Raw genomic sequence first — 25492 nt, 5'->3', positions numbered from 1 at the left:
TAACCCCTGGTCCCTCCTGCAGAGGAGGAGTCCGTTAGGAGGGATTTTACTGCTCACAACCACATCTTCGTTAATGCCACGCGTGCGCGGCCGGGATGGAGCTCGTCCCCAGGCTCCGTCATGGGAGGCTGAGCTGGAGCCGAGGGGAGGACGGGGAGAGGCACGTGTGTGCCGGGGCACGCTGCCACCTCCGCAGCCCCACCTCGGTGGGCTGAGTGGGAGCAGAGCCCGTCCCCAAGCCGCCCCAATGCCAGCAGAAGGTGCTAAACCAGGGACAGGGGGAGGTCGGAGGGAACTGGAGCTCAGTCTGGGCGAGCGAGGCTTCGTGACTTCTCCTCAGCTCTTCCCTTCAGGCGATGCGGGGCGGCGAGGGTCGGGGTCCCAGCGTTTGGCGTCAGCTGGTGACATAGCTGGTGTTGCTCCGACCTCACGAGGAGGACCTGTCCTGCTTGCCCGGGGGCTGGGGGCCAGGCACTGACCCTGCCCTTTGCACGAGGCCATTTCTGAGCTGGTTCTGCGGTCTCTGCTCTGCGATGCCAAGACAGGCGTGAGGAGGAAGGAAGGAGTGGGGTGAGAAGCCAGAATAAATTCAGCCTAAAGTGCTCTTGCTTGACATTTTATTGTATTTTATTTTTTTAAAGCACCCATCCTGGCGGATGCTGGTCCCAAGGCTGGGCTGCCAGCAGCCGAGCCCTCCCAGCTCAGGAGTTAATTGCAAACGATATGTAGGGCTTTTCTTAAAAGCTCCAGCTCCTGAAATTTGGAGATTATGCAAGACACTCAGCTTGCAGGATTTTTTTGTATCTTCATTTTTTTTCTCTCCTTAAGCAATAAGATTTTAAACCCTTTTGGTTGCTGGAATAAAACCTTAAGGTACAAATCTAAAAGGTTGTGAGGAAACAGTTCTGAAAGAGTTGTAAGGCAAGTAAGAACCTCGTCAGGATTTTTTTTTTTTTTGGACAAAACATCTTTTTTTGTCAAGGTTTATCCCCTCTAAATACAGCATCATTCTTCACTTCATCACCTGGGTGGCTGAGCAGGGTTCCTCCTGCGTTTCCGAGGCAGAGGAGAGCATCTCCTGCCTGCAGCCGACAGTGCGGGGTTTAAATCTTTGGCAGAAAAATGATAAGATGATTACTTCCCCCAAATCCCCCTTTTCCTCTACTTTTGGGCTTGACAGTCACCGTTGTGTGTTATGGAGCCTTTGGGGACCGTTGTGTGGCCGTGGCCCCCCCGTGCCGCCGGGATGGGAGCAGAGTGCGGCCGTCTCACGGCAGAGGGAAGCAGCCACCGGTGCCTCCCCTTGAACATCTGCAAGGGGAAATAAATTAGAGATGAGATTTCCAAAACCACCGGCATGAATGATCGCCCTGTTTTGGTTTCCCAGGTTTAATTGTGAAGCTGCATGAATTAAAATAACCTCCTGGGTCTGTCTGTGCTGCGAGGGAAGCGGTTTCGGAGAGCTGCAGAGCAGTGATGAAGCAGGGATGCTCCCTGCCTGGCTTTTTCCCGGCTCAGAGCCCGTGGCCGGGGATGTGCCGGGCTCGGTGGGGTTGTGCCGGCTCCAGGCAGCGAGTCCTCGGGCCACCAGGTGCGGTGACCTGGGATGGAGCAGGCGTCAGGCGCGCTGTGGAAATATTTTCTGAGCAGTATCTGAATTTTTAAACCCCTTTGCTGCTGCTCCCCTGGAGGAGAGCCTCTCGGCTTTGCTTTCCAGGAATGCCCTGGCGATCCTGGCACGAATCCCTGCGGACCGTGGGGCCAGAGGCACGTGCTCCATCACACGCACGCAAGGAGCGTGCCCGGGGCTGCCGTGCCCGCAGCGGGTCACGGACCCCGCTAGGAAAAAGCAGTTTCGCTGCCGGTGCGGTGCCGTGATGCTGCGGGGAGGGCTGTGAACCTGCCCCGTGTTCCCTGCTTCATCCCGCTCTGGCGTTGCCCGGAGGGAGGGAAGGTACCAGGCGTAGGAAAGCACCTGGGAGGGCAAACCTGCGGGGCAGAGACTGCGTCAGGATCACACCAGGGCAGATCCCCGCCAGCGCTCGGCTGCGAGCTGGGGAAGTGGATTCAGCGGGTGAAGATGCTCTGAGAGCACCTCTGGCTCGTGGCATCCAAGGGGATGTAAATGCTTCCTGCAAATGCTAAAATCACAGAATCACAGAATAGTAGGGGTTGGTAGGGACCTCTGTGGGTCATCTAGTCCAACCCCCCTGCCGCAGCAGGGTCACCTACAGCAGGCTGCACAGGACCTTGTCCAGGCGGGTCTTGAATATCTCCAGAGAAGGAGATATTCAAGATCAAAAAATAGGTGCTGGTTTTGCTTTCAGAGGAATATGGTAGGAAAAAAAAGATATCCAATTAAATGTCCAGGGTTGCGATGGGAATCCTGTAACCTCTCCACTGGACATGACATGAAGAGCCTTTTCCTCTTGGCCTCGTGCAGTTGGAGGTGAAGCTGGGAAGGGGTTATTATTTCCAGGCATGAGGCAGATTAATTCTGAGGACTTTTAACTTCCCTAGCAAACGGCCTGAATTAAAGTTTTAGGATTTTAGTCCCTGCCTCCTCCCGCCCCCCCAAAGGCCAGACCCTGGAAGTCCCATTATGCTCCTGTCAAAGGGGCTATTTCTGGAATTGATGATATGAATGAAGCCGAAAACTCCGCGCTCATTAACGTCTGCAGCTTATCCCAGTGTCACTCCTAAGCTGGTGGGACTCGGTGACACTGCAGGGGAAGGCTGTCATTTCAACCCAATTTTCACATCGCATTTGCACAAAAATTTCCAGGCCTCGCCCGCGCTTGCTGCACATTTGTCAAATACCAGCGCCTGTCCCGGCGAGCGAAGGCTTTGCCCAGCACATGAGAAGTGAGTGCGGGTGGTGATGGGCGACCTGATTGTGGCCATGGCCACGGCCCGTGGGTCCAACCGACTGCTCCTCGCCCCGGAAAACAGGCAGCAGAGCAGAGCCGAGGTGTCACCTGGCTGGATCCCGGCACTTCAGTGCGTTTCTGTGATCGGGTTTTGCTGCAGGAAACAAGCTTGCAGCCCCAGGGGCTGCGCAGGCATCGGTCCCCACCTCGCCCCTGGAGCCCACTCCCCAGCATGCTGGCTGTGCTTTGGGGGGGTCCCATCACGCTGGCTGTGCTTCGGGGGGGTCCCATCACTCTGGCTGTGCTTCGGGGGGGTCCCATCACGCTGGCTGTGCTTCGGGGGGGTCCCATCACGCTGGCTGTGCTTCGGGGGGGTCCCAGCCCATCTCCTATCATTGGCAGGACAGCAGCACGTTGCCTTGGAGCTGCTTAGGGAGAGCTGGAGGAGGAGGTCAGGGAAGGAGCCCGAGAGGAGAGAGAGGTGAAGGGGAGGAGGAGGAGGGAGGAACAGCAGAAGCCGCCTGGGAGTAGCAGAGCTTGAAAGGAAGAAATAAATATTAATCCAGTGGAAGAGCATGCGTCCCTGTAAAGCATCACCAGCCCGTGCCCAGCCCCCCGGCGAAGGGACTGCCATCCCTGGGGCCGGGCGATGCTGCCCGGGTGGTGCCTGCTCTGCCCGGCTCCAAGCCGAAGAGCGGGGCTGCTGATGGACCCAGCGCCGTGCCCGCTGCCCTCGAGCAACAGCTTCCCGTTTAATTTACTTGCTGGTGAATTTGATCCAAACTTCTGCAACCAAATCATAGCAAGCATAATGCAATATCTTTCTCTTGTGATTGTGTTAAGCTGGGTAGTGCTGGCTAATTGAATCTGGGGCGCTTGCCGCTTAATTACGAAAGGTCAGGCTCTGCCGAGCGCGGGCAGGTAGCAGGGGGATCGCCCGTGGTGGGAAGGGGGCTGAGGGCCCTTGCTCTGTGCAAAGGCTCCTGTTCCGAACAAGTGAGTGACTTCTGGACATTTTCCTTTTTTTTTTCTGGTGCTCTTTATCTTATAAATTTAAAGAGTTGGGTTACAACTAAAGCATGGCTGGATATTTCTGTGTGGCAGAAACGGATTTTTCCGCATTTCGGCTGCCTGTCTTGATCAAGTTGATGGTAAAAATATGGATTTTTTAAGAATAAGATGGGGTGAGCCGGTGACGCTGAAAAGCGAGGACTCTTTCTCTGACACCCGTGGGATGGAGCGGATGGGGTGCTCACCCGCCGTGTGCGTGTGAACCCCGTTATTGACTGGCTTTAGACGTCAGCCCTGCGTGTCCCTCCTGCTGGGCACGAGGAGAGGGCAGGACCCCCCAGGGCCAGCTCCACTCCCGGCAAATGTTTCTCTCATGCAATAGGGTGGGTGGGGAGACGGCAGCGGGGTCAGACCCACCGGCCGTGCTACTGCTACCCTTTGCCCCGAGTATTTGCCTCCTCCTCCTCGCCTTAGCTGCTGGCCGAGGCCCAGCACGGTCTCCGGTGCTTCCCAAAGCCCCTTTGCCCCTTCGCTGCCTGCGCAGCAGCGGTGAGGGGCGTTCAATAAAGCACCTTCTGCTTTTGCTAATTGAAGAGTTTCTCTTTGTCAGCCTCTCTGCTCAAAGGAGGGTCGGTACAAAGCCGTAGCCATCAGCACTTTGTGTGCCTCTGAAAATCCCATTAGCCGAAGAAAGAGCTTGAAGTTTCATTCAACTGGAAAAAAAAAAAAAAAAGGAAAAAAAATAAAATAACCCTCCCCCCCCAACCTTCTGATCTATCAGCTGCACATTAACATATCGCCCTCGGCACCGCTGGAGTCCCCATCCCGGGAATATTTAATCAGGGTGAAGTGTTATATTGGACTGAAATGTATTTGCTTGAGGGAGCGATACGCTGATAAGTGGGTCTGCAGCTAAAGCTGGGGAGAAAAACCCTGGCATCAGCAAATAAAATCCCCTCCCGCTCCCTGGGGTCCCCCCCCTTCCCCAGGCTGTTTTTCTGCCGTTTTCTGGATGTTTGCTCTTGCAAGGAGAGTGGGGGGTGGGAGGGCAGGGACCAGCCCTGGGCTGGGGGCACGGGCAGAGCTGGCGGGGACAGGACGGGAGGCGTTCGCCATCGCCTCGCTGGGGATGGGCAGAGTTGGGGGGGCTGTGCCTGTGCTAAGATTTGGGGTGCTGGGGCTCTGGGCAGCAAGGCGTTGCAGGCAGGTGGGGGCTGCTGCCTGCCTGCACCACGGGGGGACCCTTGGGTGGGCGCAGCCCTGGCGCTGGCCCCTACCTGCCCCCCTCCCAGCTGCACCTCGCACCCTGTGTGCAGCACGTGGTGGTGTCTCGGGGGGCTGCGCTCTCCTGGATACCCTCTGCTCACCGTCAGTCACTGGTGCCAGTACCGGCACGCTAACGAGCGGCGAGGGGCACCCACGGCTTCGCCATCCATGGTGTGCCGGGGGAGGACAGGGAGGGTGCCCTCGGTGCCATCCTGGGCTGTTCCCCCCGTTTCAGCCGGCGCTCAGCCCTGTGGGCTGCGGTGAGGGGGGGTCTGCTCAGCTGCCCTGCCCGGGCGTTCGGGCTGCTCTAGGTCTTGGAGAGGGAGGAGGTGAGATCAGAGTGGCTCCAGGCAGATGCACATCAGGGTTGTGTGCCCATCCCTGCTCGCTCAGGAGCTTGTGGTCCCCAGCCAGCACCAAGCAGCTGCCCACTGTGGTAAAAGGACCCCCCAGGTCCCATGCCCAGCTGGGATGGAGCCTGTGTAGGAGAGCCAGGCCCAGTGCATGGTCTGCTCCACCTCCACGGAAGAATTTTCATGAAGCTTTGCCTGTCTGGTGAAGCATCCCACTGTCTCTCTGTGTTTTGACCCAACCAAGCAGGCTGCTCCCAACCCTCCTCGCTTCCCTGCTGAAGATCTCACACAGCCTTGCTCGTTCTGTGACCCATTTGGGATCTTACAGGGTTATTTTTTAATTCTTTATGTTCTCAGGGGCTTTGTGGCTCCTCGCTGGCAGCGCTGGGGATGCGGATGGCTCCGCAGAGGAATGTTTTCCAGCCCCCCAAGCCGGGGAGCACCCGTGGATCCCCCCGTGGCTGCTGCCCCCTCCTCCAGCCTGCCGTCCACGCCTGCCCCCGTGTGACTATATTTGGGCTAAGTATTCCAGCCCATAGCCCCAACCTGACAGTTGGAATGTCTATCCCCATATCTCGTAAACATTTCTTCTGATTAAAAGATCCAGATTGCTGAGGACCGAGCCGTGACTCAGCCCCATGTGATTTCCCAGGAATTTGGCCAGGATGGGTGGCAGGAGCTGCCAGCTCCAGCCCCGCGTGCCCGGCGGGGAGGCACCTGCTGATTCATCCTCACCTTCTTCTTCCCCAGGCAGATAACGCTACAGCACGGGCTCCCAAACACCACCCGCTACCGCGTTGCAGCGAAAGCCCTTGTCTGACAAGGGCCACGCTTATTTTCCTACAGCCTGGAAGCTGCTGCCTGCACCCAGGCAGGAGCTCGGCCCCGACCGCCTGCGGGTCGCGGCAGCTGATGGTGTGTTTTCCATGCTAGGCTGGAAGATATTCCCGGCTCCGCGTTGCCCCGGCTCCTGGATTGCACATCTCTGTGCCCCAGGCAGTCGGGAGCTGGAAATGCCCCCTGGAAGGATGCAGAGATTGGGTACCAGGTCTGAGCCATCCCTGTGAGGATTTGCTGCAGCAGCACACTTTATCCCGCCCCAAGAGTAACAGCATCCGAAGCCTGTCCTGGCAGCTCAGCTCTGTAAAATTGCTCCAAGAGGCAGCAGTCAGGGTAGAGGATGGGCTCTGCTGGCCCTCACGGTCTTAAAGGCTTTTAGGCAGCTGGTTAATGGTTTTGACAGTCTTAATTTGGACTGGGAATGAAAAGTTGGAGCAGTGACTTCAGGGAAACGCCCCTGGGATAAGCCTTGACATGGTTAATAGAAAATTGTAATGTTGTTAAAGTGCTTTTCCGTAAAATGCCAGGAGAGGAAACTACCAGTGTGGGATTTTTCCCTAGAAGTTGATATCCTTCTTTTAATTTAATTTTTCAATCCGTCACATCAGCACTCTCGCCCCGTAACTCTCGTTTTACAGCGGGTTTTCGCGTTAGCTGTAGCCACTTCTCGTGGGGAGAACACGCCAGCGGTTTGCTGTGCAGGTATCGAAAGAGCAGGCAGGGCTTCCACGCTTGCATATGAAGTCTAACGGAGAGATGCTGGCGTGTGCCTCGCGTGAAAGACCGGAGTGACCTCTCCGATTCAGCGGTGGCTGCTCGCGGACGCTTGCCTGGGTCCGTTGCTTCCTTGACGAGGTGCCGTGCAGGTGGTTCGAGAGGGTGAGCATGCTGGTGATCCTGCTCAACTGCGTGACGCTGGGCATGTTCCACCCCTGCGAGGACATCGCCTGCGACTCGCCGCGCTGCAGGATCCTCCAGGTACGGCCCGGCTGCTGCTTTTAGCTGGACGGCGGCCCCGGATTGATGGGGAGAGGGAAGGACCGAGCTGGCTCCAGCCGCGGTTGAGGAGGACTCGTGCCCTGGGATGGCTGGGTCCTGCCTGCACTACTTGTCCCACCATAAAAAAAGCTGATTTTGGTGCTTGGATGTGAACGCACGGTGTCATCGGGCAAAGCCCCTGCCAGGCTGTCCCAGCCCTAACATAGCCAAGCCTTGCTTGGAGAGTGTTAACCATCAGGTTTATAGTGAAAACAGAGCCCAGTGTATACTCACTCCTTCATCCCAGCACCATGGGTGCTGTTGGCCCGTCTGGGCTGGGGGAAGGCACAGGGCTGCTCTCAGCACTGCCTCTGCCCAGGGATTTTAGCCCTCAGTGGGGCGACAGGAGACCTTCTTGGACTCAGGTCTCTAATTCTCCCCCCCGGTGCGAACGTGCAGCGATGCAGGAGCCTCCTTCCTCCCTTCGTTTCTTTTGCAGAGCTTCGATGATTTCATCTTTGCCTTCTTCGCTGTGGAAATGATCGTCAAGATGATTGCGCTGGGGATTTTTGGGAAGAAGTGCTACTTGGGAGACACCTGGAACCGCCTGGACTTCTTCATTGTCATCGCAGGGTAAGCCCGCCGGGGCAGGTCCCCCTCTCCCTGCGCGCCTCTGTTGTCGTTCGTGGCATCACTTGGTGAGCGTCAGATTTGGGGGAGCAGCTGGTTTGCAGGGGTGCTGTTGGGCATTGGTGCCGTCAGCGTTGTCCATTCTGGCTCCACAGCAGGGATCACTGCCTGGACCACAGCGGTCCCTCCGGTCCTCTCTGTAGCTCATGGAAGAGCTGATGCTCAGCTCACGGAAAGAGCAGGGCAACAAAAGTTGTTTGCGGTGGAGTTTGGCCAGCCTGTGCCTTGGGGCTCCTCGCCGGGCACTGGGCTTGGCTCTTCTCCCTCCAGCCACGCCGGTGGTTTCGGTTTCCATCGGGTGAGGTGGTGGCAAAGCCGGCGGTTGGGAGCTCAGAGTGGCGTGCCAGGGAGGATAGTTCACTGAAATGTGCGTGATTGCCCTCTTTTGGGGTTTTTTGGGGTTTTTTTTTTTTGAGGGAGAGCGACCAAGTTTGCCTTTTTGAGTGTTTTCCTTTCAGAGGCACCTGGTTTGAATTAAAGGCTCTTCCAGCACCCGAGAGTCTCCTGGCGGAGGCTGAAAATCCACATGAAAAGTCCCTGGCCTCTGGCCAGCAAGCTGAATTTCTTTGACACTAGAATCGCTTGCCGGCCCTCACCTCCCCTCCCTGCTCCAAGAGCCCAAAGTCCTTTGGGAAAATAGTGGTTTTTTTCTCCTTTGATAGAGCTAGAGATCAAATTTACTGTATTTTCCTGGAAAGGAGCAGGGGACCCTCCCAGCTGGGCTGTTTACCAGCCATGGGTTTGGTGTTCCCCAAGAAGGCAGGCTTTGCTTATGGTCCATCGCCAACCCCATAGGGTCATGGCACACAGCTCTGCCAGGCAGTTGGGAGAACCAAAACAGTGGCCCAGTAAAACCAATAAGGAGGTGCTAGGTCTCCCAGTGCATCCTTGGCCCGGGAAATTCATTGCCACGGGGTGCTGCAGAAGCAAAAAGATGTGGTGAGCCCCAGGACCCAGCCTGGAGGCAGAGATGGAGGGCAGAAAGGCCAAGAGCTGTAATTGTCCAAGTAAACCCATCTTCTGCAGGAGGCCACAAGCTCGTGCTCTCCAGCTTCACCAGCCTCTGGCTCCTTGGGTTAGGAGAGGGCTCAAAGTTTCCTCCTGGAGTGTCTGAGCAATGTTAGAGGCTGTAGCGATGGGACGCTGGACAAGGTGGGACCCGAGGTCCTGTCGCCTCTGGTAGGGTTGTGAACATCAGCAGCACAGCCAAGGGCTGGAGCCTGCTGGAGCCACCCTGTGTATTCTTTATTTCTTATTCTTTATTATTTTTTAGACTAGAATTGAGAACCAGACCCAAGCAAGGCCAGAGACCCCACCTGGAGAGGCTCAGGGAGGCATGGTGGTGGGTGCTGGGCTGCTTCCAGCAGTGCCACCCCAGGGTGCTGCGGCGTTCCCCTCCCAGCCCAGTCCTGGCCTTGCCTGTTGAGCTTGCAAAGTCTTTGGGGCTAGAGCAGAGTTATCCTTGATGTGCTTCTACGGAGACCCTACTGTGGTGGCACCTCGGCCTAGAGGGACATCAGCAGAGACCATCCTAATTCCTATGCCAAAATATAGCTGCATTTTGCTTAAGCAAGCTGCAAATCTCCTGCCCACCTACTGCACCTGGATGGGCGTTCGGGTGCCTGAGAGCCACCTCCTTCCCGGGCAGAGCGCGGAGGGTGGCACCGACCTCCCCTCCAACGCAGCCCCCACGCGTGGAGACATTTATTTTATTGCAAAGGTTTTGCAGCTTGACCGCTCCCGTGACTCCTGCCAGGTCAGCTTTGCCTCTCGCTAAACGATGGCTCTTTCCTTCATGTGCATGAACTGTTCCCATCTGGGCTCTGTCAAAACCCGTTCAGCTGACAAAGGATCGAACTGGATTTAAATCCGAAGCGGAGCTTGTCCTCCCCCAGCGCCCGCTTTCTCTGCTCCCCTGCGCTCTCCCCCAGCCCTCGCCCGTCCACCCCGGAGTGCTGCATCCCGCTCGGAGCATCGCTGCCGGCCGGGAGCGTCTCTCAGCCGTCCCCGGCAGCGCCGAGTGCGGGGCAAAGCCAAAGGGGCTGCAAGAATCACAGAATAGTAGGGGTTGGCAGGGACCTCTGGGGGTCACCCAGTCCAACCCCCCTGCCGAAGCAGGGTCACCTACAGCAGGCTGCACAGGACCTTGTCCAGGCGAGGCTTGAATGCCGCTGCTGTAGCAAAGTCAAAAATAAGGGACCCAAGCTCATTATTAGACTCAAGATGTAGGCAAAAAACACCAGGAGGAGAAGAGGAAAAAGCACTGCAGGGTGAAATCCCGGCCAGACGGAGGGAAATTCCTCCAGTAGCCTGCGAGAGCAGCTCTGCGGTTCCCACGCAGCGCAAATCACCCCGACGAGCATCCAGACCACGGTGCGAGCAGCAGAGCATGGGAGCAAGGGAAGAGCTGAGCTTGACATGGAGGCATCTTGTGCCCGAGCGGGTGGGTGAGGTAGGGAAAGGGGCCAGAGCCGAGCTGCGGCTGTGGAGGAGCGTGTGCCCTGGGGCGATGCTCACATCCCCACTCTATTTGCTAAATACCCCGTAAAGCCCATCGTACTTTTATGTAGGTCTCACGTAAGGGCTTCAGCCAGGTTCCCCAGTGAAATGACAGGAGAAGACAGCCACAAACTGACGTGTCCGCGTGGCCCTGGTGACCACAGCGAAGCAGCTCTGCCTCTGCCTTCCCACGTTTTTCCCCCTTGTTTTCATGCGAGACACGGGGGGAGGGAAGCAGCAGGACAGCATGGGCTCCCCGGCACCCAGCAGGTCCCCGGGCTCCTGCTCTCCTGCTTTCCCTGCCGCTTCCCTGCCCATGGGCTGCAGAAAGCGATGGTGGGGGAGAGGAGAAATACCAAACTGTGTCTGCAGGGCACCGGGTGGGGAAGGCTTGTGGTGCCGGGGGGCACGTGGGGTGTGCTGCGTGCAGGGGCTCTGTGCTCCCGTGGGCAGACCTCCCCTCGAAGCCCTTCCCCACCACCACCAGTCTAGGAGAGGCTTCCAAAAAATCCCTCCAAAGCTTGTAGTATTTCATCCTCCACGTTCCTTGAGAGATTTCTGGATCTGACGAAGGCTGAGATAGCAGGGAAACCTTTTTGTGTGTCCTTACCCCAAATCTGCTGCTTGCAGAGGGCTGGGAGAGCCGCTCGGGTGCTGCGCTCGCTCCTGCCGCGCTGCCGGCCACTTTCGTGGGATGCCATTAAGTACTTCTTAGCTCTGTGAAACTGTCCAGACCAATCTCATGAGCTCGAGGAGAGTAAATGACTTCTTTGTGACAGTGTAATGCAATTAGCGCTAATTGTAGAGTGTGTAATGTCTGCAACACATCTCTGTAATTACAGTAAAACTTGCTGGAGATGAGAATAGCGCTGCATTATCAAAACTCAGCTTAGTGAAACATGGCTTTGGCTGTAGGTTATGGAGTTGCATGGGGAAAAGGGAGGGAAAAAAAGTGATGAATGACATAATTACGCTGTGTTATTTTAGAGAGGAGGATTTGGGGAGTTAGCTTTTAAGAGAACACTTGAAGGTTAACGGGCGTTGCAAGCCAGCTCTCGCCCTCTAAAGACAATTCAGGATGATTTCAGCCTCTCCCAGTGTACGACGCTGAAGTACAGAGGACGAGCACTTGCTTCCTTCCAAAAATACACAGAAGCGTTTGCAGTTTAGTGCTGGCTGAGGCTCGGGCTGGTGAACCGGAGCTGTGGGATGGAGATGTGCCCTGACTTGCTGTCTCCCTGGCCGCTGCAGGACCCAGCACCTGCTCTGCCTCCCCCTCCTCCGGGCAGGGTGCAGGGACCTCTTCTCCGACCGGTCAGTGGGAAGAGGATAGGCACAGACTGAGATCTACCTGCTCCTCAGCTGGAGCCAGCCCCAGCCCCAGCCGCTTTGCTGCAGTCTCACCAGCTTGCAGGACATCAGCTTGTTTTGACTTCGGTCAGGTGAGGACTTCCCCAAACCTCTGCATCCCTGAGGTTTGAGTTGTGCTTCAAACCAGCCTCATCAAAAATTACCCCAAAACAAGAAACCCCCCCAGTGGTTAATCATTTTCCAAGGAGAGAAGCTTTAAATCAGGGGATAATTTGGTGCTCGAAGAGCTTACGGGGTTCTGCCTTCTCTGGACAGAGGGCTGTGCAGGGCTCCAGGCCCACGCCTGCATTGCTGCTCCTCTCCGAGCAGGGCTGGGCATCATCGTCATCATCCTCATCCCGTGTCTGCGCTCTGCGGCTCTGTTGTTACTCTGGGCTCAGTCAGGTGTTTGGCCAAGTCTGCCGAGTCCTGTTCGTGCTTTGCTCATCGTAACGGTAATGGGCCTCTTCAAAGACTTTGTAGGAAAGTTAAACACTTCTGGAATATTTTGCTTACAATTTGAGCCGAGCCGGGGCTGGAGGTGGTTGTCAGGCTGCTTTCTTCAGAAACACAGACACTGTTTCTTTTTCTTTTTGCTTCCTGAACACTTCTTCTGATGTTTGTTATCATTTTTTCTCCTTGTGTTGAAGGCTGTATTAAAGAGTTAGCTCTGCTGAAGCCTGTATAAACAACCCCTAAGGATGTCTTGCTCCCTCCTGGTTTTGAGTGCTGAATTTCAGGGATGAAATATGCTGCAGGAAGCCTTGCTGTATTCAGAGGGATCAGGAGAGAAAGGGATGCCACAGTCCCCTGCTCCATCTAAAACAGAAGCACCAGGTGGTTTCTGAAAATGCTCTTTAGCTCAGAAACTGGGATAAGGGCGATGCTGCCCGACCGGTCTCCGCGGGGAGCAGGGCTGCTGTGGCTGCAGCACCCAGAGCAGGGTCCCTGCTGGGTGCAGCCCCCAGCGCTGGCCTTCACCTGGCAGTGCCGGGTCTCTTGGCGAGCAGGCAGGGCTCTGCCGAAGGGCTCTTCAGCTCCTCGGGCTGATCAAGCGGCCGCTTCAGCTCCTCGGCTCAGATGTGGGGCAGAAAGCGCTGGCGTGGGGCTGCCCATGGGAGTCCCTGCTGCAGCCTCCCGCTGCCACTCCGGGCAAAGGCTGTTCTTTCTCCATGTATTTAGTGCTTTCATCCCTTCAAAAACCCAAATAATAAAATAATAGAGAGGCAGGGATGAATGTTGGTTTTTCATCCCCTCCGCCTGTATCGATCGCTCGCAGCGAGGAGCAGCCCCTCGGAGACGCCGATGCGCGGTGCCCTCTGCGCTGCCTGGGCGCCGGTAGCTACGGGGTAATTGCCCGTGTAAGCGGCCGATTTGCACGTGCAATTACCCAATGTGCAATCGCAGCCACAGCCCCTTTGAGCTGCAGCGAGAGCTGCACCAAACCCTCTCCCAGGAGCCTGCCCCTCTCCCGTGCTTTCCAGGGCGGGTGCGAGTGTCCTGGAAGCCAGGAGCCTCCTCCCAGGGCCCTGCTGTGTCCTGGTTCATCCCCAATTAGGTGCTCTTTGCTCCGAGCAGAAGTGGCAGAAACTCATCAAGCCAACAGTCATGATGGCAAACCTCCAGGGGTTCAAAATCTGGGGTCGAGCTATGCAACTTGGTGTTCAAGTGGCTTTTGGGAGGATGAAGAGCAGCCGAGACCCGGGGCCAGCAAACCCCCCGGCTGCGGATGCTCTCTGCTCCGTGCTGCCTTTGAAGCAGAGCATCCCAAGCAAGGCACCTCCCTAACTCACAGAAACCTGCTGGGCAAAAGAAACCCCTCAGCAGCCTTCCTTGCAGCTGAAGTGACTCAAGCCCACCCGTGAAAAGACTTGGGTTTTGATGTTTTAGGACTTTTCTAAAGAGAATTCTTTAGTTTCTTTCAGTTCTTTGGCTGAACTTGCTGCTGCTTCAAAAGCCTCGTTAGTCAAGCGTCCTGTCTGGGACACACAGTGCGGCCGGATCCAGCAGGCTGCAGGGTTCACGATCCCACCCTTGCTATTCTTTTTGTTCCATTCAGTTTGATTAAAATGAGTATTTTTAAAATTAAACAACACCCACGAATGCGGTGAGACTCGTGAGGCTTTAAAAGCAGCGCCTGAGCAAAAGCAGAGCACGGCAAAGGCAGCGAGAGCCTGGAGGAAATGTCATTGCAGCTTTCTGAAGATACAGCGCTGCCTAAATAATTTCCCCTGGTCTTTTCTAACACCGATAGCTTAATATCATCCACTGATTGCTGTGCTTTGTAGATTAAGAGTGCCAGTATGCCCAGTTTTGGAAGCATTTTAACTCTGTATGAATTGGAGCCTTTCTCTCTGCCAGCAGCAAGTGGTGGCTCTGCGGGCAGAAGGGTGGGATGCTGCCTGCGTGCAGGTGTTGCTGCTCTGCTATGGGTTCCTTACGTGACCTTGGTCGTGTCCCCTGGCTGTACGGCATCCCCAGCTCCCAGCTGTGAAAGGGGAGAGCTCAAGTTTTCCTTGGAAAGTGCCTTCAGCACAAACTCCGCAGCTCTGATGGGTCTTCCCACCATCTGCTGCTTCCTGAGCAGGAGCGTTCCCAGGGATGGGAGTGGAGCCAGGGCTGAGAGCAGGGTGGGTTGGAGAAGCGATGCTGGGTAGGTGTGGAAAGGGCTTTGCCAGTGTTTCTGCGCTCTGTCAGAGTCTCGCTGGGTGACAAGAGCCCCTTCAACCCCTCCTGTGATGCTCCCGAGCATCACTTCTGCAAGCGCTTTGCCGCAGGTAGGGCTGCTGCCTGACACTGCGCTTGCGAGATCCTTCCCAGCGCTTCGGGTCTGATGTGAAAGAAACCCCAGCGTGCTCCGAGTCTTGCTATCTCCAGGCTGAACAGGAGTGAATTTCTGGTGCCTGGTCCATCCTGACGCATCCCTTGTGTCTGTCTGTCTGCTGAGTCCCGGGAGTTTTCCTTCTCGGAGTGTTTGCTAAAGGTTTGCATCAGCTCTCTCTGCATCCCACCACCAGCCCGCTGTGCGTCTGGCTTTGCAGATGCTACGCTTTTATTCTTAGAAAGTCCTAAACATTTCCGCTTTCCTTCTGAATAACTCCAGTGATCGGGGGTTGCTAATCACTCTGGCGAATCTCAGCATTTGCTATCAATCCATCCCATTTAATGCTGAGTATTTTTCTGAGCCTTTAACTTGTGTGGGCACCCAGGTCCGTGGCAGAGGTGCTGACAGGCATCGCGCTTTCCCGTATGAACAGAAATGACATTTGAGTTGAAGCTTCATCAGGGGCTTTTTACACTGCAGATTTTCAATGTGTAAATGTTATATATGCTGGTAAATGCACCTGTCACCTCGCCAGTTGGTGACATCCTGACATTCGCTCTCCCTGGGTATCTCCCCTTGCCGGGGACATGGATTGATTCCTCCTCTGCATCCCCTTGCCTTGGGGAGTGACCTTTGCGCTGGGAAGCGGTGGGATTCTCGTTGGACTTGCTCTTTAGTGACTGATTTTTACCCACATTTTTTTTCCCCAACGCTGGCTCGTGAGCTGTTAGTCACCAGCACCGTGTGGATCCTGTAGTCCAGGTCTGGGGCTGAGCTCGTGGTGCTGTAACGCTGGCGCTGGTAGCAGTGTCCGGCAGCAGAGGTAGGAGAGCACCCCCCTGCTCTTGGTCTTGGTGTTAAAAATCTTTGCTCAAGCTAGTGAGTGGTGGTTTGTTTGGGATTTTAAATTCAGCGTTATAATTGTTCTTTAATATGTGAAGTCTAGAAGCATTTTACAACATGCCCTTTGCAGATGACAAGCACATGCATCTCTGGGAGTGAGTCTAGAGCTGTCATTAATCAGAACATGGTTTGTCTTGGTAGAAACAGCCATATGCTTCTCTGAATTTTGCTGGTAGCCTCTGGTTTAATAATGGATGAAAGAAAAGCTGTATGTTTGACGTGGGCTTTTTATCTGAATCCTGCAAACGATACAGAAATCTTCTTTTCCAACAGTGAGTGACACTTGAGAGCCATTAAAGCCCTGGGAAGTTGTTGCTGCTTTCCTTGCCTTAGCCGAAGCTCAGCCGATGCGGTGAGGCCAGCGCACTGAGGCAGGGGATGATTTTGTCACTGGGGCCAGGTGGGCTTTTGTGGACACACTGCCTTCCTCCCCAGTCAGAGGAGGAGAACGAACTCCTGGCATCCCCATGTGCCCGTCTGACATTCATCTTCTGGGACTGTCCCACGGCTGTGGGTGTCAGCTAAATACAGAGGAATATGTTGAGGTTGTTTTGATCTTATGTACGGTATGGTCATCATCATCCTTGTTAGAGCCTAGCAAGAGAAAGCAGATAAAGTGTCGCTGCATCAAGAGTGGAGTCGTGTATTTGGGGGCTAGAAAGAAAAGGTCTTCTCCACCCCGGGTGCTCCTCACCTGCCGATGGCTGGGAGGGAGGAGAGTGGGTTTGGCTGATCGCAGCAAGAGTGGGAGCCTCCAGCGTGCTGCAGCCGTGGCAAAGCTAACACAGCGCTGGTGAATCCTGTGGGAATTCCAGCAGAGAGGGAAGGGCCAGCACTGAAGCCTTTGTGCAAGGCATCAGCAAAACCTCTTCCAGAAGCTCGATGTCTAATCAGGTAAAATTAATTCAGGCCAGGGAAGGTGTAGAGAAGGGTTGCGACTGGGAAGCAGAAAGCTTGTCTGCGAGATGAGGCTGGAAGAGCTTGGTTTGTTTGGCTTTGCAAAATCAAGGCTGAGAGGAGATGTGATTTGTCATCTGTAAATATGTCAGGTGGGTCAACACCAGGGACAAACAACAGCTATAGAAGCTGCTTAAAATACAGCACTGCCGTAAGAACAAATGGATATGAGCTTGTCCTGAAAAAATTCAGGCTGGAAGTTAGGCTTCTAACCATCAGAGTTGGGGGGGAGGAAGCCACCCAGCTAGCTTTGAGATGGAACTTGATAATTTTCAGAAGAGATTAATATTCTGTGGTTGCCTCTGCCAGCGGGAGCCTGGCTGTGCAGGGAGCCTCGTGGTCCTCTTCCTTGCCTTTGCCTGTGTCTGCCTCTTCAAGAACGCTTTTGGGCAGAGCTCTTGTGTTTTCCCACGGCTGGAGAGCAAAGTCCTGGTGGTGACGTGACTGATGGCTTTGCTGGGCTTGAGCAAAGTTGCCGTGAGCTGAGCGGGATGCTGCTGGGGAACCCCAGGGACTTGCAGCGATCCAAGTGCATCCTCAGACTACGTCACGTGAAGGTTGCACCTTGGTGTCCTGAGCTGTGAAATAACCCCACCAGGCACAGTGTAGGAGCATGGAGAGGTTCCTTGGTCCACATTTGCCCCATTTGTTATCTACAAGTGTCATGAATTTTGATTTGTAGGCTTGTCCATCCACCTGAGTCCCACCTGGCAATGATCTCTGCTGGGTGGAGCTACCATAGCTCAGTGTCCCTTGCTGCACACCTCCTGTGCCTTGCGGAAAGGGTCTGTGCCAGGGGATGCTCCTCTGCTTTACTGGGTTTTGGTGCTGCTCAGCACAGCGAACTCGGATTTGTTACAGTGTCTGTACAATTGTTGTTAAAAACAGGGCTGTGTATGGAAAGTGCCCTCCTGACGTGTGCAGGGATTTTCAGAATCTTCTGCCCTGGACCTGTGCAAAAACAATAACCAAAGCAGATGAGAGAGAGAGAAGATCTGTGGCTGTGTGAGCTGGTGTATCATGTTCTCGCTCATTGACTTTATTCTGATGCGCAAACAACCCTTAATTAATTCCTCTGGCAAACTTTCCTGATGGGAGAGATGCAGTAACAAGTCCCTCTGTGGGCTGTTGGCATATAATGTTTGATTTATAATGTTTGATACTCTAACGTTTCTCCAGAAGATCCTTGACACTCCTTCGCATTCGTGTCTTTCACAGGATGCTGGAGTACTCCCTGGACCTGCAGAACGTCAGCTTCTCAGCAGTCCGCACCGTCCGCGTCCTGCGGCCGCTCAGGGCCATTAACAGGGTCCCCAGTAAGTCGGATCCTTATTCCTCCCAGTTGAAGCAAGTTCTTTGTGTCTGTGGCGCAAAGATGGAGGAGCAAACGTAGATGCTTCCGATCTTACATTGCTGCTCAAACGCTCACCCAAGCCTGGTAGCACCACCACTCCCTGGTTCCCAGTGCCTGTCATTCTCCTACATTAGACAATATTCCTTTTGACATTTGTGGCATCAGAGATGAACCACCAGTCAATAAGATATCCAGGACTGTCTTCAGATGTTCTTTCTCATCTGAAGAGGGTCTTAGGAGGCTGCTGAGGTGAAGGCATGCAGGTGATAGGGGCTGACTGAGCCAACAGCCTTTCCCAGGCAATATGGGCAGAGGAGTCTGAGCCACGCTGCTCCCACCCTCTCTGCAGTACCCCATCCTTTCCTGGAGAAACTGAGGCAAGGAAATCTTGTTGTGCCTGGAGACAGCTCCTCAGGAGGTGCTGAGGAGCCTCCTCCTGGAGCATCTCTTGCTCTGCTCCCCAGAGCTGCTCTGTACAGCCCAAATCCCTGGCTGGGGTGGGAGGTGGCCGTTCAGTGCTGGTTTAGCAGGGCATGTGTGAGGATCTCAGACCCCCCCTTGAAGAGCAATGGGTGGCATTGCCTGCTCCTGCATCGCAGCAGGCGATGGCAGCGCAGCCCTGTGCTCGGAGAGGCGTTGGCCATCGCAACCCCAGCTGAACAGCCCAGGGAGCCGTTCCTGCCACGCCGGGCTGGGCGAAGCCCAGAGCGCTGCGAGAGGCGCTGAGCTCCGTCCCTCTGGGACGCTGTACGGATCGGGTGTGATAAGCAGAAGTACAACTGCATCAGAAAAGTTGTTTTCCTGGTCCTACAATCCTGGCTGTCAAATCCAGCATTGTTTTAGACAAATCCAAGTCTGAGCTCCCCTATCTGAACTAGCCCAATGCCTTAACAAGAGCTAATCAGCTTCGGTTCTGTCTGCCGCTGCTGGAGGTGCCTGGACTCTCTTTATTTTTCCAGTCCTGACTCTTCAACTTAATCTGGCTTTGCTGCTGCTGCTGCTGTTTCAGTCATTACAGTAGCTTCAGAATCCTGTTTGCAATGTTTTTTTTATCCCCGCTGCTGAGCTGATGGATGGCTGAATTTATCCACCATTGTCTAACTGGGGATGTAATTCACCTAATGTATATTGAAGTCCCGGGTAATTTATCTTGGCTTCTCTGCAGCATAGTTACAATGGAATAGAAATGTAAGGTGGGAAAAGAAAAAAGATAGTTTTGTGTGATGATAAATGCCGTAACAACAGAAAGTCATTTCAGTTAATTAAGAGTTGATGCAAGGTGGTTGTTCCCCAGTAGAGTAGAAGAAAAACCCTTATAGAGGAGGTGACAGCATCAGGAATAGAGAAAAAAGTCTTCTTGAAGTTTCAAAGTAAAAGGTGCAACCGTAAAGCTTTCTTTAAATGAAAATCAATATAAGCAAGTGAGAGAATGCAGAAGATGGGCAACGAAGGAGAGTGAGAGATGAGCAGAATATTACAGAGATGTCAGATGAAATCAATTTTTTGTGTGTAAATGTCAAGTTGAAGTCACCATCAATTTGTCTTTGTTACAGAACTGGCTGTTCCTGAACTTGTGAGAATTATCTGCCAGAGAGAGTCCTGTCTTTTAAGGAAGAGAGGGGATTTAGGGTAGATGAGGGGAATTAGGGAGTGAAGGAAATTTTAATATGTACCGAGTGGGGAAAGAAATACGCCCGAACAGGGGAGAAACATCAGAGTTTGGTCTCAGGGAAGAAAAGAGACCTATAATTGCTAGAAAACTTTAGGAGGAGAAGAGGACTTGAGATGGGGTGTGAAGGGAGAGGAGAAGGGAAGGTAGATCTTGTGCCCAGGAGCAGGGAACGGATGAAGGAGGATATCTCAGGGGCTTTGGGGGGAAACTGTAGGGGACTGGGGAGCTGCAGGAGTTTGCAAGCCATGTGTGGGTGACAAGGACAGTGGTTGGGAAGGCAGTGGCTGTCAGGGGAAGGCAAAGTATGGATGGAAAGGAAAAGGTCAGGAGGACATAGGTGGCATAAGAAAACTCAGCGTGGACTTTTCCTCTTCACCTCAGGTATGCGCATCCTGGTGACGCTTCTTTTGGACACGCTGCCCATGCTGGGGAATGTCCTTCTCCTCTGTTTCTTTGTCTTCTTCATCTTCGGCATCGTGGGAGTCCAGCTGTGGGCAGGTTTGCTCAGGAACCGCTGCTTCCTCCCCGAGAACTTCAGCATGTGAGTCTGCGCGGGCTGCAGAAGTGTCGCTCCAGCTTGAGCGAGTCTGTCCCTCCAGGAGACAAGGATATCCTCCATTAAAAAGCCCCAGTCTTCTGTAAATGCTCCCTGCTCCTAAATGCCACCACAGGTCCTGGCCAGGCATGCACGGCTGGAACAGAGTGAGCTGTGACAATTTGCCATTTAAGTCCTGCAGGGCTGTCCTTAACCCTGGTGCTCTGGAACCTCTCTGATTGATAAGAGCATCCGAAAAAAGCTGAGAATAAGAGTTTGGGCTTTCTAAATTCAGCATATCATTAATGTGTGACCTTTTCTGCGCTTGTGGAGACGTTGAGGTCTGAATCCTGTTCAGCAGCTGGTGATGTTTGTCAGTATGGTATTTGTAGTCTCACCTAAGCCCCAGAGGAGGCTGGTGGAGCTACCATACGTTTCAGGTTGTTAGATCCTTTACAGTCTCAGAGCAAGAGACAGTCCCTGTCCCAAAGTGTTATTTTTCACAGATCCCTGGATTTTAAGGCCAACAGGACTATTGTGATCAAATGGGCTTTTGTAGCACCCGGTTTCCTGGCCAGCCAGCTTCCCAGATGCAGGAATGTTTGAACAGTGGTTGAAATACCTGGTAGCTGCCAGCCTCTTTCAGACCAGGATTTCAAATCAGTTCTTCTACCTATCTGCTGCTTTCAACCACCTCCCTCCCTTTGAATGCTAGGAGATGGGCAGGTGACTGCAAGCCCTTGATGGCCGCTCTGCCGAGCTCTGGTGCTCAGTTATCTGGTTGTCTTCACATATGGCCGCTGCACTGCAAATAGTGCCGTGAGCCCAGAACCAGAGGAAGACACCAACCTGACAGGCTTCTTGCTTGTTATTTGGGGTTATCATCTGCAAAACAAAAGGCTCCAGAACTCCGTCTCCTTTCTGTCAATCGCTTCCAAATGTCTACTCAGAGTTGTTCTGGCTAGATCCGCACCTGGATGGAGGAGTCCTGGAAGCCCAGAGCCTCTCACTTGCACACAGCAGGATCACGACGACATTGCTGTGGCTAGGCTGGCTCTTGGAGCTGGCACGATGCCCCTTTTATCCTCTGCCACGCATCTCCTAATCAACTGTCATCCCTTTTGTAGGTCGTGCCCTCAAAGGGCAGTTGGGAGAGTCATTACCAAGGTATGTCCCTGTAAAGTAGATGGCAGCAGAGCAGAGGGACTGCTTCACCACTGAGTAAATCCAATAGAGCGACAGGTTTGGGTGCTGTTTGACTGAGCTGGAGTTCCAGGGGTTTAGATAAGCTTTGGAGAGTATTAAAGGCAATTCTGCAGGAATTAACTGGGCTGAACTAGGCTTAAAAATATCTTTGCAGGCTTTAGTGGGAGTCCTGACAGCATTAAGGAGATAGCTGTGTGCAGAGCAAGAAGCCAGTTTCTGGCTGGCCATGGGTTGTTTCATGGGTTGTGAAGAGTGTTTTTGCCTGGTTTGCTGTGGTAAGGCCACCCTCAGAGGGAATTTAGAGCTTATCTCTGGGCTGAACAGGCACTGTGAAATTCAAATGAAGGCCCTGTCTCTGTTTTTTAGGAAGCTTGGGAGGTCTTTGTGTGTAGAGTCTCCCCAAGCCATTCTCAGCATCGCTAGGAGGACAGGAGATACAGGAGCTTAAACCGGCTGATTTCTGTCTTACTGCAGAGAATATATTTCAGAGAAGTCCAGCTGGGCTGAATCCTGCTCTTAGTCCCCCAAGCAAAAGCCAAAGCACTTCCAGATGGAGTGACTCTCAGTAGTGTCATCAGAGGGGTCGCTGAGTGGCCAAGTGCACTGCCTCAGTTTCCCAAAGCCCAGTTAGGGACATCATCTCACCCAGTGGGGCTGCAAAAGGTCCAAGGGGATCCCTTTTAAAAAGAAAGCTTTAAGATCCAGAATAACAGATGTCAGACTTTGCAGTTGTTACCTTGCCAGATTGCCTGCAATCAGTGTGCAACGCTCAGCCCTGTGTGGACTCTTTCAGCCCCTACACAGTGGATTTGGAGCGATACTACCAGACAGAGAACGAAGACGAGAACCCTTTCATCTGCTCCCAGCCCCGGGAGAACGGGATGCGCTACTGCCGGAGTATCCCGACACGGAGGGAAGAGGGTCTCGAGTGCACCCTGGATTATTATTCCTACAATGACACCACCAACACGTCCTGTGTCAACTGGAACCAGTATTACACCAACTGCTCTGCCGGGGAGCACAACCCCTTCAAGGGAGCCATCAACTTCGATAACATTGGCTACGCTTGGATTGCAATATTTCAGGTGAGCCCTCTGTGTGCAAACTGTCACAAGGTGAGCGAACAGCCAGTCGTGTCCCCCAACATGTTCCCAGGGGCTGCATAATCAGAATCCTGGGGACTAATTTGCACGGGTATATAGCAGTGCACGGGTGCTTAAATATCAGGCATACAATTTCATGCCTGCTTTGAAGACGCCTCCCTCTCACGTACATGGACAAAATCCCAGTCTCCAAACCCTGTGTGCGTGCAGTAAGATGACTGTGATGTGGAGCAGACTGTAGAGCCTACTCTTCCCTCTGCAAAATACAGTAGTAGGCCTTCGATCCAGCTGGAAAAGAAGGCTGGATTCAGCACAGGCAGCTGGTAATGTGGTTTTTGACGTTGGTGGGAGCAGGGTTTGGCTCCTCGGTGTCTGCATCAAGACCAGCTATGGGGTGTGACCTAGCTAGGAGAAACGTTGCTTGTGCACTTGGTGTTGTAGCTGAGTCTTGACAAGTTGGTTTTCCCTTCCTGTCTCCACCAGGTCATCACACTGGAAGGCTGGGTAGACATCATGTACTTTGTCATGGACGCACACTCCTTCTACAACTTCATCTACTTCATCCTCCTGATTATTGTGAGTGGCCTTAGGGGAACCTGGGGGTCCTCCTGACATTTGGAGAGGGCAAAGTGGATTGACCCAGAGGAACAGGGCAGATAACAGAATGAATATAAAAGCTGGTGCTACATAGGAGGGGTGGAAACCAGCCTGCTGGAAGACATGCAGCTTCAGTACGGCATTGTGTTGCAGCTGCGTTTTGCTGCAAACATGAATGAAGGAAAGAAAGATGTGCTTAAGCTATGGCAGATACACTTCTGTTGCTGCTGTTTCTACTACTTCTCTCCTTGTGCTCCAGCGTCCTCTCTCATAGTTTCCACCTTGAATTTAAGTTCAGATGTAGGCAAATTTCCCCTGGTGGTGTTTTGAGCTCTGGAAGGGGAGTAGGATGCCTAGAAATTGCCCCACATTGAAGAACCCAGCTGGCTGGGTCCTTGGTGCAGAGGGGACATTTCAGCAAAACAGTCCCAAACTTCAGAGAGCACGTTAAGGAAGGAGGGAAGAGATTACTGCCCACAGCCCACCCACGCTTCACAGCATCATCCGAGACCACCCACAAAGGAGCCAACAAAGAGTTTCTGTGGGGTGGGCTCCATGATGGGCTGCATCTATGCAGGCAGAATTGTCTACCGTGACTGGCTGAGCTCGTTGTCTAGACTCCCTTTATCGTCAAGGGAGAAAAATAGGTGCTTTAAGGGGGTGATTCATCTCCTCTGAAGGTAGACATCCAAAATAAATTAGATGCATTGCAGACTTGATGTGCCTATTTCTCTCTTGACTCTAAAGGATCATTAGGTGCCTCACTCAGATGTAGCTGAGATAAGTGAGATGAGTCCCTTTCTTGCTGTCTAATTGGACAAAGTCGAGCAAAATAGCTGTACATCGTCCATTAGGACATTGTGGGGATTTCTGCTCCTCATCAAACCAGGACGCAAACCCTGATGAGAAGGTAGGAGGTTGTTTAGTCCACGATGATTTTTCTGGTTTGTCTATTAGCTTCCCCCAAAAAATGAACCATTCCCTTGCTCCCCTGAAACAACAGAGAGGAAGGGCAAGCAGTACTTTTCCAGATGCCGTGCGAGCAACGTTAGCAGTGTTTGATAGCCCGTTAGCAGGTCAGTAATCCTCTGTGATCCAGGCTGGGCTCTGCAGAAGGCAGAACCTCGTGAAACCCTGGTTGGAAATAAAACCTCCAAGCTGTGGGTACAGGCTGTTGATGCCCTTGCGTAATAGTCACCCGCAAATCCCGTTAGCAGGGGAAAGGGATCTGCTCGCAAGCTGCCCACACACTGCCAGAAAAAACGCTCCTATCAGGAAGGCTCAGCACATTCATCGTAATGCCACTAATTGTGATAATTACAACCGCTGTCTGCGCAGAGAGAAAAACACCATCTTAAAAGAGCAAAAGCTTTTTGTCAAAATTATCTTCTCTCGTCTTTGATCTCTGACGTCCTCCGTGGAGTGCTGGCGTGGGAGTCCCCGAGGTGGGGGCTCGGAGTGTGACTCAGCCCCTCTACGGTCGTGGCTGGTGGTCCCCGACAGGTGACACAGGGGATGGGGCTGCCTGGGGTTTGCCCCCAGCTCCTTACGCCGGGGTGTGGGGTGAGGCAGGGCTATGGGGTGGGCATGGCCGCCTCGAGGTGGCTGATGGCTCCTGTCCCCTTAGGTGGGCTCCTTCTTCATGATCAACCTCTGCCTGGTGGTGATAGCAACGCAGTTCTCTGAGACGAAGCAGCGCGAGAGCCAGCTGATGAAGGAACAACGGGTGCGCTACCTGTCCAACGCCAGCACCCTCGCCAGCTTCTCGGAGCCGGGCAGCTGCTACGACGAACTCCTCAAGTACCTGGTTTACATTGCCCGTAAAGGCAGCAAGCAGCTTGTGGAGGTCTACCGGGTGGCAGGTGTGAGGATGGGCTTCCTCACCAGTCCCGGGAGCAAGGCGGGGACTGACCGGCGCGCTGGGAAGCGCCGGAGCAGGAAGAGGTCCTCCGTGCACCACCTCATCCACCATCATCACCACCACCACCACCACTATCACCTGGGCAATGGGAACCTGAGGGCACCCCGTGCCAGCCCGGAGATCAGCGATGTGGAGACCAGCTCGATCCACAACGGGACCAACCGGTTGATGCTCCCCCCCTCAGCACCAAACCCCCACGGGGCCCCCAGCGCCACTCCCAGCAACACCGAGTCCGTCCACAGCATCTACCATGCTGACTGCCACTTTGAGCCGGTGCGCTGCCGGTCGTCCCTCCCGCAGCCGAGCCTCGGCTTGCCGAGCCCGGAGGGGATCCCCAAGAACATCATGGCTGCCAAGGTCTACCCCACGGTGCACCCCAGCACCTCCCATGAGATGCTGAAAGAGAAGAACCTGGGGGAGGCAGCGGTTGGTGCTGGGAGCAGCACCTTGACAAGCCTCAACATCCCACCTGGGCCGTACAGCACCATGCACAAGCTGCTGGAGACACAGAGCACGGGTGAGTCCAGGGCAGGACGTCGGTCTGGGGTTGCCTTCCAGAAATA

The 25492-nt window shown here is 54.0% G+C and overlaps 1 protein-coding gene across 18 annotated transcripts in view; it reads left to right on the top strand.

Moving 5' to 3' along the window:
- CACNA1G (calcium voltage-gated channel subunit alpha1 G) overlaps window positions 1–25492 on the top strand; it is a 154131-nt gene that overhangs the window by 42316 nt on the left and 86323 nt on the right. For all 18 annotated transcript variants that reach the window (XM_075441252.1, XM_075441250.1, XM_075441251.1 and 15 more), the window contains exons 2-8: window positions 7207–7318; window positions 7818–7951; window positions 17760–17857; window positions 19949–20108; window positions 22102–22393; window positions 22895–22987; window positions 24636–25446. In XM_075441252.1, coding sequence (XP_075297367.1) covers window positions 7207–7318; window positions 7818–7951; window positions 17760–17857; window positions 19949–20108; window positions 22102–22393; window positions 22895–22987; window positions 24636–25446 — 1700 coding nt within the window. The remainder of the gene's footprint in view (window positions 1–7206; window positions 7319–7817; window positions 7952–17759; window positions 17858–19948; window positions 20109–22101; window positions 22394–22894; window positions 22988–24635; window positions 25447–25492) is intronic.

This window comes from Opisthocomus hoazin, chromosome 21 (assembly GCF_030867145.1).
Source record: "Opisthocomus hoazin isolate bOpiHoa1 chromosome 21, bOpiHoa1.hap1, whole genome shotgun sequence".
In the NCBI taxonomy this organism is placed as follows: Eukaryota; Metazoa; Chordata; class Aves; order Opisthocomiformes; family Opisthocomidae; genus Opisthocomus; species Opisthocomus hoazin.
Note: the sequence above shows the minus strand (reverse complement) of the source record. Positions and strands in the feature narration are given on the sequence as shown.